Raw genomic sequence first — 12,917 nt, 5'->3', positions numbered from 1 at the left:
GCCTAGATTAAGGCTTACCTGTAGGTCCAAGCAATATCTCCTAAACCTATATGGTTTAGGAGATATTTGGCCGAAAACGGGCACCGCTGTCTACGGCGCATGCGCCGTAGACAGCGGCGCGCAGGCGCACTGAGCGCGGCAGTTCCAAGAATGGAGCTGCCGCATTTGTTGACTCCCGTGCGCACGCGCAGGAGTGACGTCATCGCGGCTTCGCCGAATGACAGCAGCGGAGCTGCGAGACGCCACCAGCAAGATGGATGCGGCGGACTACAGGGGACAGCGGCGACTTCGCTGGCTCCTGTGTCAGGTAAGTGACACATAATGGGCTACTATGGGATGCATAGTAGTCCATTATGCTTTACCTTTGCAGGGAAAAAAAGAGGAAGTAAACTCATTAGGGTTTACTTCCTCTTTAATTGCATGGGATTTCCCCCAACAAGCACGTGTGTGTAGAAAAGGAAAGTGCTATCTAGTGGGCTGTATGTATGTATGTATGTATGTATGTATGTATGTATGTATGTATGTATGTATGTATGTATGTATGTATGTATGTATGTATATATATATATATATATATATATATAAAATTTGAACGTTACATTTAAGTACATATCTGGTCAAATAATGCACAATCTGTGTAGCGTCCCGGGTTCCACCATTAACAAATCATGGCTGTGGGAGGTGCTTACAGGGAGATGTAGAGGTGGTCCAACCCCAAGCTGACATCACTTCCACCTTCTACCCACAGGGGTTCTGAAACCAGCGGCTGCGATTTGCTAGCATCGGCAGGACCAGGACACTACGCAGATTGTGCATTTGACCAGATATGCACTTAAAACGAAGAGTTCCAATTTTTATTTTTTTTCAACTGCCCACTAGATGGAACTTTCCAACACACAGGAGGGTGTAGGGTGGAGTGTCAATACAACCTTAGAATAGGATTTTGGTGTTCTCAGTAATAAAGCATAACTAAAGGCAATTTTCTTCTTTTGGTTTTGAGTGGAGAGGAGTTAAAACACCTGTAAGGGATATTCAACCCATTTATTCAGTGTATGGTTACCATCAGAAGTGGAAGTAAAAAAGTAAATCCTCCTTTTCAATGGGGTCACTAGTTCTGGTGACTGGGAGGAGGGAACCCACTGTAGATTGAGTGAGAAGTCCTCATCAGATGTATATTAAAAGCTGAGTGGCCATGACCTACCTGACCCATTCGAAAAGGACAAGTGTACCAAGGTACAAAACTCAAGCCAGCAGAGTAAGAGGCTGAAGTAAACCGAACAGTAAATGGGAGATTGGAAAGAGCCTCTAAGAATTGTTCCTCAACATCGGATGTTCTCACAAAGGGTCGAGAGATGGGTAAATACTCAACTGAAGGAGAGCATAGCTGCAAATCCTGTTGTGACCACCTTAAAGAACCAAGCGGGTTAACCTACATGACAGTTTCAAGCCCCAATACCTAACAAAATAAGGCCTAGCTGGATCTTGCAGGTAACTGGCCTATCAGGGGAGGATGATTGGCCAACGGCTCTTCATGAAGTCCGAGTGTCCAGCAATGGTGAAAATACTAGGACAGACTAGAATCAACACCCTGGGGAGTACTAAGTGAGGAGTGGTGACAATGAGGATTCAGAGCCCCATTAGGTCTGAGAACCACCAGTGCTGATCCCACTTATTCTTCAAAAAGGACTCTCTGGTCCACTTGGTTGACGAAACCCATGAGTACCACTAATGGGCCAACATGTCGAAAGGGAAGAGACTTATTCTTTAGGGAGAGGGTGGTGGCCAAAGTGGAACATAGTTACCGAAACAAAGCCGACACAGGAGTTAGAGCAATAACCCCTGGGTTGAGGAGACCCCCGCCCTCCCCTAAAGGGGCACTCTGTCTAGAGAAACAGGGGGGTATATGAACAGCTGGAACAGAGCGCCAGAGGCAAGGCTTTAGCCCAGCATTCTCCCAACTGTGGCCCAGGGGCCGGATGCTGCCCTTTCCTTGATTTTATCCAGCCCTTGGGACACTACTTCCTACCAATGACACCAACAATGGAGCAACGTTAACGCAAACTGACGACAGGACAATTTGTACTTCCGATGGCCACAGTCCCACCAACCCTAAAGTCTGAAGGGCAGTAAAACGCCCCTGGTTTAAAGAATTTGGAGACCCCTGAATCAGCCAGTAAACTTAGAGGGGCACACTATCTGGATGCCAAAAAAAAAAAAAAAAAAAAAGGGGGGGGGGCAAACTACCCAAGAACCCTGTAAAGTTTAGCAACCTTCCCAACACTTAGAAGTCTTCAGCATGAAGATGAAACCTTTTAAGCCCTTAGAAAAGTGGGATCTTTCTACAAGGCTCAGCGTGAGCCGCCTACTCCAGGAATGGGTAAAAAGAGGATGGCACTCAGTTGACCTTTACTCAGACCTCTTGGGCTAAAACAGGTAAACGCTCTGACCTCCAGGGGACATATAGTTCTACAACAACTGGGAGGGCCGTAGTTTGGAGATCCCTGCTTTAGAGCATGGGCCCTCCAGCTTAAGTGCAGCACTACAAGTTCCACGAGGCATTGTAAGACTCAGTTACAAGCATGACCTCCAAATGCAGGGGTATGATGGGACTTGTTAGTGGCACAACAGCTGGAGGGCCACAGGTTGAGCACCAAGGCTTTAGAATGATATCCCATTCGGTCACTAGGGATGCACCGAAATTTCGGTCGCCGAAACATATCGGCCGAAAATACCCTTTTCGGCAATTTGCAGAAAGGAAAAAACGGTCGATAATTGAGCCGAAAATGAGGCGGGGCCTGGGGGCGGAACTCCCCCCCACCCCTGGTGCCGCCCATGATGGGGGTGAATAGCGCAGGACTGATGCAGCCAGCGATGCCCCTCTGCAGTGAAGAGAGCCGTCTGGTTGAACAGAGCGCCGGGAACATCACAGCTTTAATTTCAATAGCTGTGTGTTCCCCGTCGCGCGCCGTCACACACAGCCCCTCCCCCTTGTCCGGGGAACTTTGATAGACAGATCACTTGTCTAGATTGGACGGGTGATCTGTCTGATAGACAGATCACCCGTCCAATCTAGACAAGTGATCTGTCTATCAAAGTTCCCCGGACAAGGGGGAGGGGCTGTGTGTGACGGTACGCGACGGGGAACACACAGCTATTGAAATTAAAGCTGTGATGTTCCCGGCGCTCTATTCAACCAGACGGCTCTCTTCACTGCAGAGGGGCATAGCTGGTGGCATCAGTGGGGGGGGGGGGGCAACGCTGGCTGCTGCACTTATCTCTTTTATCATGTCGCCAGTCTCTGACCACCTCCTGTACCATGTCGCCAGTCTCTGACCACCTCCTGTACCATGTCGCCAGTCTCTGACCACCTCCTGTACCATGTCGCCAGTCTCTGACCACCTCCTGTACCATGTCGCCAGTCTCTGACCACCTCCTGTACCATGTCGCCAGTCTCTGACCACCTCCTGTACCATGTCGCCAGTCTCTGACCACCTCCTGTACCATGTCGCCAGTCTCTGACCACCTCCTGTACCATGTCGCCAGTCTCTGACCACCTCCTGTACCATGTCGCCAGTCTCTGACCACCTCCTGTACCATGTCGCCAGTCTCTGACCACCTCCTGTACCATGTCGCCAGTCTCTGACCACCTCCTGTACCATGTCGCCAGTCTCTGACCACCTCCTGTACCATGTCGCCAGTCTCTGACCACCTCCTGTACCATGTCGCCAGTCTCTGACCACCTCCTGTACCATGTCGCCAGTCTCTGACCACGTCGCCAGTCTGACCACCTCCTGTACCATGTCGCCAGTCTCTGACCACCTCCTGTACCATGTCGCCAGTCTGACCACCTCCTGTATAAAAATATTTTTTTTAAACAGTCATTTTTGGTATCGGTGCTGTTTCGGTTTTCGGCCTAGTGTATTTTTCATTTTCGATATCGGTTTCAGCACCAAAAAAACCCATTCGGTGCATCCCTATCGGTCACAAATTGAAATATTAAAGAAATAACCCGTACAGGGCAAAAAAGCAGAGTCCACCAGCTAAAACTGGGCATTAAGCAATTTAGGTGGTCAGCCTACTCACAGAACAAGTCTACAGGGACAAGACCAAAGAGGTGATGCCAATGGCTCTGGACCTGGAAAGCACTCTGCAGCTAATTTGCTACCAGAATAGGGCCTGGAAAGCATAAGGGCCGGTTCCCACTGGTGCGATGTCCAATGGCGGATGTGATTCGCAACGCAAATCACATGCGATCTCTGTGCAAAGCAATTTCAGGCAGATAGTATGGCTGAATTCGCATTCGAACCAAACTCGCATAGGACCTTTTTTGGTCCCCAGCAGAATCGGATTGTATGGGTGTTCACACCCATGTGCTCCCGATTCCTGTCTGAATTTGCAGTTCGCACTACGAAATGCGAATTTAGGGGTATCAGTTTTCTATTGACACTCACAGCAGTTCGCATAGGGCAGTGTGAACTACCGCTGGGAAACTGCAGTGGATTCGCAGGTTTCCCACATAGTGTGCAAACCAAGCCAAACACAGAACCCAGTACCCAAAGGTCACCTCTGGGCCAGACCCATAACAGCAGTACCTAGATATAGCCCTCTGAAGCCAAAGTGAAGAAAGGCTGATAAGAGCCGGTTCACATAGGGGCGACTTGTCAGGCAACTTTGCTGCCCGACAAGTCACACTCCGTTCTGTACTACGAAACAGTTCTAAAAGGAGCGACTCAAGTCGTTCCGACTTAGAAAAAGGTCCCTGTACTACTTTGGGGGCGACTTGCATTGACCTATATAGAAGTCATTTTGCAAGTCGCTGCTGAAGTCATGTGAAGGTCGCCTCACAGTCGGCCTGCAAGTCGTGTTGCCCCCGTGTGAACTGGCTCTCAAGGTAACTGCTACATAAATACCAAAAGAAAAGCTAACAAAAAAGGGCAGTTGGGTTTCTTTCCAGCACAAAAAAGTAAAACACACACACCACACAAGCACGCACTACTGTAATTCCCAAAGCTCAATTCACACTGCAGCGGCTTCAAAGTCAGCTGACTTCGAAGCCGTCCCACGCAACTTTAGCGCAGCTTGCATACGACTTCTTTAATAGAAGTCAAAGCAAGCCGCTCTGAAGTTGCCCCCAAGTAGTGCAGGAACCTTTTACCAAGTGGCTTCTATTAGAATGGTTGCATTGCTCTGAATGGAGTGAATTGTCACAAGTCGTCTCACAAGTCACCCCAGGAAATCAGGTTGCTGAACCCACATCAGGAAGTAGGTGGTTATGGCCTCAGTCACACCAGCAAGCCGCTCTGATAGAACAGCAGCTGGTATTCACCAGGGAGCAGACAGTGACAATCCTGGCACATCACACTGCTCGCAATTGTTTTCATTAAACCAGCCATACATACATTGAAATTCAGTCTGTTCATCAGGGACTGGACGAATTTCGATCCATGTATGGGCACTAGGGCTGAAACAACTAATCGATTATGAAATTAATCAATTACTATTTTTATAATCGATTAATCGGCCAGTAACAAAATGGGGTTAAAGTTAATGAGTCTGATATTTACTAGATTGACCCTCTAATAATCATACATACACACAGTATCTCTCTTCTGTCTGTTATTCTCAGAGTGGATTAGATATTTTGCTCCCTAACCATATAGTTGGTTATTTATATTTACTACTGCATATAGATATTTAAGAATAAATTGCCTTTTTTTAACTTTACATATTAACTAAATTATACACCACACTTTATGGATATTAACCGATCGAAACAATAATCGGCCAACAAATCGATTATGAAAATCATCATTAGTTGCAGCCCTAATGGGCACCCTGGTTTTACACAAATTAATCCAGCGATCAACTTATGTGCAGCCAGTGGGGTTTTTCCCCCGAACGATTCGAGCCGGCAGAACACAATATAGTGTAGCAGGTGATCTCCGCCGCCACCCCACCCCAAACACCGACTGTTGGTGGAGGGAATTGAGCAGTTTTCAACCCATGGTGGAAGAAAATAAAAAATTGTGTAAGGTATGACATGATTTAAACTTTATTGAAATATCACAAGCTACATTTAAAAAGGAGTAGTCAACCCCAACACTAAAATAGGTTAGACCCTGGGTGCCCGTAGATGTAGCCATCTAGCCCTGTAAAGAAGAAATCGCTATAAACACCATTTAAAGCCAATCCAGTCGGGTCTCCAGTGGCGGAAGCTCTGCAGAGGACACAGCTGACAACGGCTGTGAAATGAATGGGAAGTGACTAGAATTACTATGGGGCTCTCATTGTCGGCTACCTCCTCTGCACCGACCTCCAGAGAAGCCGCTGCTGACAGCTCAATGTGGGACCTGACCGACTCCACTTGAGGAAAAAACAAAAAAAAACAAAACAAAAAAAAAAAACAAAAAAAAACAAAGGCTTGCAAGCTGAATGAGAACACGAGAGAGAGACAGCAAGGCTGATAAGACAGTGGGAGCTTCCGGAGTTAACTTTCTAGGTGATCGGTTGCTGGGTGGTCCTAGCAACCAATCGGCTTAATATGAAAAGTTAATTCCTGACGCTTCTGCTGTCTTATCAGCACTGCTGTCTCTCTCCTGTGTTGTCATTCAGCTTCCTGCGCTGCCTCCCTCTCTGCATGAGAGAAGGTAGGAAAGGGCAGAGGGGGGGGGGGGGGGCTGAGCACCTCCCTCTCTGCATGAGAGAAGGTAGGAAAGGGCAGAGGGGGGGGGGGGGGGGGGGGCTGAGCAATGTAAAGAGGGCTGGAGGGGGACCGTGCAACGTAAAGACAGCCAGAGGTGCGGGGGGGGGGGGGGGCGCAGTCACGATCACGTTTTATTATCAGGTGAACGCGGCCCTCCATGCATTCACATACATTGAATTCAGCCCTTTAGTGGAAAAGGTTGCCGACCCCGCTTTATGTGCCAAGTAAAAAAGGCTTCTTCCCTTGTTTCACATTAGGATTGTGTGGGCGAGGCTGTCCAATGTATTTGGTGCGATCGGCTTTTTTAAGAGGGCTTAGTGACTCCATAGCATTGAGAAAACAGATTAACTGACATTGGATGGTGCATTACCAGGTCTAATCCAATGTCTCCCAGAACATCCCCACAGCAAACGTCACAACTCTGCCCAGTGTAATTGGATGCACAAGACCACATATGATAACAATGGCCAATCTGGGCTTCTAGTCCACCAGTTCAAACACAAAATTGCATTGTAGAGATAAAGATATAGAAATAAAAAAAAAATAAAAAAAAATATAATATAATATTAGTAGACCTGGGATGTGCAATTAGCGGACCTCCAGCTGTTGCAAAACTACAAGTCCCATCATGCCTCTGCCTCTGGGTGTCATGCTTGTGTCCGTCGGAGTCTTGCTATGCCTCATGGGACTTGTAGTTCTGCAACAGCTGGAGGGGCCGCTAATTGCATATCCCTGTAGTAGACCCTCAATAGTTGCTTCCTAGAACACAGACTCAATGCTCCACCACTAGCAAAAAGAAGAGTTGACACAAATCAGCACTTCACGTTTTAACAGAACAAAGCTTCATCCGAGAGGCTCTTTATTTTCCCTGAGCACAGCACAGCAACTACATATCACAAGGCAGGTGCAAGAGATTCCTTCCTCCTCCCCCCCAAAGTGTCTCAAAAGGAAAACATTTTTTACCTTAAAAGTGTTACTAAACCCACAACAGTAAAAATCAGTCTGCATATGCAGTAAAGCATGCTTGTACTCACTGTGGACCCTATGGGATCAATCCTGTGCATGGTGTAAAAAGGCTGCTTGATCCCGTCTTCTCTGATCTTCCACTGTCCCCAATCCATCTCCTGATAAGACACAGCCTTTGGAGTCAACTCTGCACATGCTCAATTTAGTGTTTATTGCTAGAGATTTTTTTTTTCCCCTCTTGGGAGGATGCAAGTGACCAGCACAGGGCCAATCAGCACTGTCCATACTGAGGGTCAGGGGTCCTGCACCCTTATTGGACAACTATGGGACAATGAAAACTCCTACAAGCTTTAACCAGACACGGATAAAAGTCACAAGACTGCTATATACTGCAGATGAGAAAAGGCATTTAGCAGTTTACATTTACTAAAATTAAATTGCATTTCCATGTTCTGTGGGAGACCAGATATAGTGAATGCAGGCTCCTGGGTTTAGTAACACTTTAATGCACTCCTTGCAATAAGGTAAAAAAAAAAAGGCCCAGTAATATCACCCACTAAATACATACCAGAGTTCACTCGATCCAGCGCTGCAGTCTGTAGCAGCTCTCCCTCATCTCACAGGCCTTGCCGAGGAAGCTCCTGCGGCTGTCAATCAAATCCTTTGAAAAGGGAGCGGGGCCTAGCTGCACTGTGTCTATGGATGCACACAGACAGGCCCGGGAGCAAGCCTGCAGGTGCACTACCATAGGAAGCGGCTTCCTATGGTGGGCACAGCAAAAAGAATGAGCCTAGAGCGTGGCAGAGGACCCCAGAAGGGGAGGCTGGGGGGCCGCTCTGTGCAATACCACTGCACAGAACAGGTCAGATTTTTTTTTTTTTTTTTTTTTAATACATATTACTATTTAATAAAATATACAGAACAAAAATATTTTATTTTAATAAAATATAAAAAATACTAATACTACAAATTTAATACAATACATTTGTATTCTAGTATTGTATTTAACCACTTCAATACAGGGTTTTTGCAAAAAAAAAAAAAAATACTAATTTTTTTCCTTCAAAATTTTCAAATAAGCAAGCTTTCTCCTCTTGATGGGCGCTGACGCACAGATAGGACGGCACTGACGAGGCACTGGCAGGCATTACCGATGGGCACTAATTAGCAAACCTGGTGGTCATAACTGGTGGTTCTAGGTGGGTATCCCTGGTCGGCATTCTGGAGGGAGTGGGGGGTGCACTAATAAGCTCAGACCCCTTCTGTCAGGGGAGCAGCGATCAGCTCAACTCTACAACCCCCCCCCCCCCCCCCCCCCCGTTTCCCTCAAAAATAAGACCTAGCGTGATTGTTGGTGATGGCTGCAATATAAGCCCTACCCCCCTCCCCCCAAATAAACCATAGTTAAAGTCCTTTTAGGTCTTATTTTCAGGGTAGGGCTTATAGTGCACCCATCACTGACAATCACGCTAGGTCTTATTTTCAGGGAAACAGGGTAGTAAAGTAGAGCTGATCGGCTGCTCTCCTGACAGAAGGGGTCTGAGCTAATCATCAGCGCACCCCCCACTCCCTCCAGAATGCCCACCAGGGATACCCACCTAGAACTACCAGTTACGACCACCAGGTTTGCCAATTCGTGCCCATCGGTAATCGGTAAAATTCGTGCCCATCGGTCAGTGCTGCATATTAGTACAGCCCTTCCTGTTTTACGCTGTGATTGGACACAGCTGATTACAATCTGCTATATGTCCGGCAGTAGTAATACTACTACTACTACTAATAGACTATCAATACTTTGATCATTGCCTGAGCAACTACCCTTCTTTCAGGTCAATATTTAAATTCATAGCCAGCCAATTAGTATTTTCAGAAACAGATAAGGGATGGTTGCCCCTGCAATTATCTAAATTTTTTTTTTTTTTTTTTTTTTTTTTTTTTAGGAAACAAAACACAGAAGACACTGACCTAAAGGGCCCCTCCCTACATGACAACCCAAGGTATGGAGAGAGAGCGAACCCCCAATGGCAGAAATACTGAGCACAGCTCACCTTGGTCTCCCCGCTGCTGTCAGACTCAGACACCTGATAGGTGAGGTCGGTCTCCTCGAAGCCTGTAGCACTCATTCGCTGGTCGGTGGAGGGGTCGGAGCGCGGAGGGGAGTCCGGAGAGTTTAAACAAGTCTGTATTAGCGCCTTTCCGGTCTCACTTGTTATCATTGGCTGAAGTTTCCTGGTGGCGAAGGTATACACGTGACCGGTCTCACTGGCGACCAGCAACAGGACCTGCGTCCCAGTCAGTGTGGACAGCTCATAGGCCTGCAAGAAAAAAAAAAAAAAAAGCCATCAGCCTACATACAGGAGGGGGGGACAACAAGACTCAATTTGTGGGCCCTATTGCTCAATGGGGCCAACAATCATAGAAGACGATTCATCCCAATGCAGAACACAAAAGCCAAATGAGGTATAAGGACTGCTATGGAGATCTGGTTCAATGCAAACCTAACCAGGTTATCAGATACAGCAAAGAGTAAATACAAATAAAACGCATTATCAGTAAAGCTTTAGCAAAACAGAAACATGATCAGGTGTATTAGGTTAACACCAGGGAGGATTTGATTTAAATCAACGCGATTAAAATTATAATTTTTTTTAAAGAGCAACTGTCACCTGTCCTGTTGTTGACTCACCGACAGTCACAAAGATAGGGAGGAAGGCACATCCAAAAGTTTAAGGGGGAACAGAGAAAGAGGATACTTGGTAGGTATCCTTTGGTCGGACTTACGAAACAATTAGCCAGATGATACAGAAAAATTAATATTATGAACGTACAGTATATGCATAGAGCAATCAGAGGTTAAAAATCATGTATAATACAGAGTATACAACGAGCCCTTGTGTATCAACACATTTCACCATCAGGCTTCTTCAGGACACAATTCAAGGTAACAAAGAGGAGAACGAATCTCACTGTTTTGCAGGAGAAACCCTCAGAGGATGTCCAATTAGTATGGATGGAATATACTACCAAACAGAAGGGGTAATTTCCTGGTGTAAATATACGGGCGGTTGGAAATGGCCAAATCTGATCAAACTTTGATTAAAAAAAAAAAACAGTAACCAAATGGTTCGTAAGCAGGGGAAGAGCACTGCCAAACAGATTGAGTCACGACTGGTAGCCACATCATAGGCAAAAAAAAAAAAAAAATAAAACCACACGACTGCCCTTATGGCCAGCACACGTAAGGGATCCTGTGCATAGACCAGTATTACATAGACCCCTGGGAGACAGCCTTCCGCTACTGGCTGTCTCCAGGATCAACAAGGTGAGGGACATGGCAGCAGCATTTGAGTAGATGCCCTCTAACAGGCGATGCCATGATGGAGCTCAAATGACAGGTGCCCTTTAACAAAAAACGCAAGGGCGTCTTCTTGCTGGTAGTTGAAATATTTAAACACTTGCAAACAAAATTAAGGTTTGCCATTTACAATAAGCTGCCAGGTTAGTAAAACAGATACCAGAACCGAAAAAAGATTTGAAAAACAATGGGCTAAAGGAATATTCCTGAACTTTGTTTTATCTCATGGTTACTGTGAAATTGTGTGAATGCATCAAAGCAGTGCATGTCATCTCAGCTTGTATTCATTGAATGAGTTTACCAAAAATGAAAATATTGCAGAATATACAGCCTCATGCTACATATATAAAAAAAAAAATAAAAAAAAAAAATTAAAACACACACTTTAGATAGATTTTTACTCCAAAAGCATTTTTTTTATTATAAAAAAAGTAAAAATTAGTGAGTGTACAGCTTGTATGAGTGTAAATTTACTGTCCCCTCAAAATAACACAGCCATTAATAGCTAAACTGCGGGCAACAAAAGTGAGTACACCCCTAAGTGAAAAGGTCCAAATTGGGCCCAATTAGCCATTTTCCCTCCCCGGTGTCATGTGACTCCTTAGAGTTACAAGGTCTCAGGTGTGAATGGGGAGCAGGTGTGTTAAATTTGGTGTTATCGCTCTCTCTCTCTCATACTGGGCAATGGAAGTTCAACATGGCACCTCATGGCAAAGAACTCTGAGGATCTGAAAAAAAAAAAAAAGAATTGTTGCTCTACATAAAGATGGCCTAGGCCAGTGATGGCGAACCTTGGCACCCCAGATGTTTTGGAACTACATTTCCCATGATGCTCCACTACACTGCAGAGTGCATGAGCATCATGGGAAATGTAGTTCCAAAACATCTGGGGTGCCAAGGTTCGCCATCACTGGCCTAGGCTATAAGAAGATTGTCAAGACCCTGAAACTGAGCTGCAGCATGGTGGCCAAGACCATACAGCAGTATAACAGGACAGGTTCCACTCAGAACAGGCCTCGCCATGGTCGACCAAAGACTGCACATGCTCAGCGTCATATCCAGAGGTTGTCTTTGCTGCTCAGACCATACGCCGCACACTGCATCAAATTGGTCTGCATGGTTGTCGTCTCAGAAGAAAGCCTCTTCTAAAAATGATGCACGAGAAAGCCCACAGTTTGCTGCAGACAAGAAGACTAAGGACATGGATTACTGGAACCATGTCCTGTGGTCTGATGAGACCAAGATAAACTTATTTGGTTCAGATGGTAACAAGCGTGTGGCGGCAACCAGGTGAGGAGTACAAGACAAATGCATCTTGCCTACAGTCAAGCATGGTGGTGGGAGTGTCATGGTCTGGGGCTGCATGAGTGCTGCCAGCGTTTGATGGGTCACCTAATCAAACTGAAGTCGCAGTCATCTTGTCACACCCTGCACTCCTCCAAAGTAGGTATACAGTGAGAAGGCGGCAAGCGGACATCTTGTTACACCCACCAGAGTCTTGCATTTCACACTTATTTTAAACCGTAAAACGGAGCTTATATAGTGAAATACAGCATTTAGAAATCCAGACTGTTTACATGTTGAATTATATTAAAAGTAGCAGTGTTCTGTCAGATTAGCAAACCTGCGAGATCAGCAGGCTTGTCGCTTTTAAAATGCAACATCGAAATAGCCCGTCGGATTTCTAAACACTAATTCACCATATAAGCTCGGTTTACTGTTAAAAATAAGTGAGAACTGCATGATGCCAGTGGGTGTAACAAGATGTCCGCTTGCCGCCTTCTCACTGTGGAGGAGTGCGGGGTGTAGCAAGATGGCAGCGATGAAAAGTCACTTCTGTTACAAATTTTGAAGTGTCACCTAAGCTGATGAAACACAGGCACTGGGGAGCTA

The 12,917-nt window shown here is 46.0% G+C and overlaps 1 protein-coding gene across 5 annotated transcripts in view; it reads right to left on the bottom strand.

The window, feature by feature from the left end:
- SRF (serum response factor) overlaps positions 1-12,917 on the bottom strand; it is a 47,535-nt gene that overhangs the window by 22,196 nt on the left and 12,422 nt on the right. For 4 of the 5 annotated variants that reach the window (XM_077485474.1, XM_077485473.1, XM_077485471.1 and 1 more), the window contains exons 3-4: positions 9,718-9,984; positions 7,738-7,827 (exon numbers count right to left, since the gene is read on the bottom strand). In XM_077485474.1, coding sequence (XP_077341600.1) covers positions 7,738-7,827; positions 9,718-9,984 — 357 coding nt within the window. The remainder of the gene's footprint in view (positions 1-7,737; positions 7,828-9,717; positions 9,985-12,917) is intronic. The other variant, XM_077485472.1, reaches the window with a different exon arrangement.

Source organism: Lithobates pipiens, unplaced genomic scaffold (assembly GCF_037356315.1).
Source record: "Lithobates pipiens isolate NorthernLeopardFrog02 unplaced genomic scaffold, aLitPip1_a1.2 Scaffold_18, whole genome shotgun sequence".
NCBI lineage: Eukaryota > Metazoa > Chordata > Amphibia > Anura > Ranidae > Lithobates > Lithobates pipiens.
This window is presented reverse-complemented; position numbering and strand designations above follow the sequence as displayed.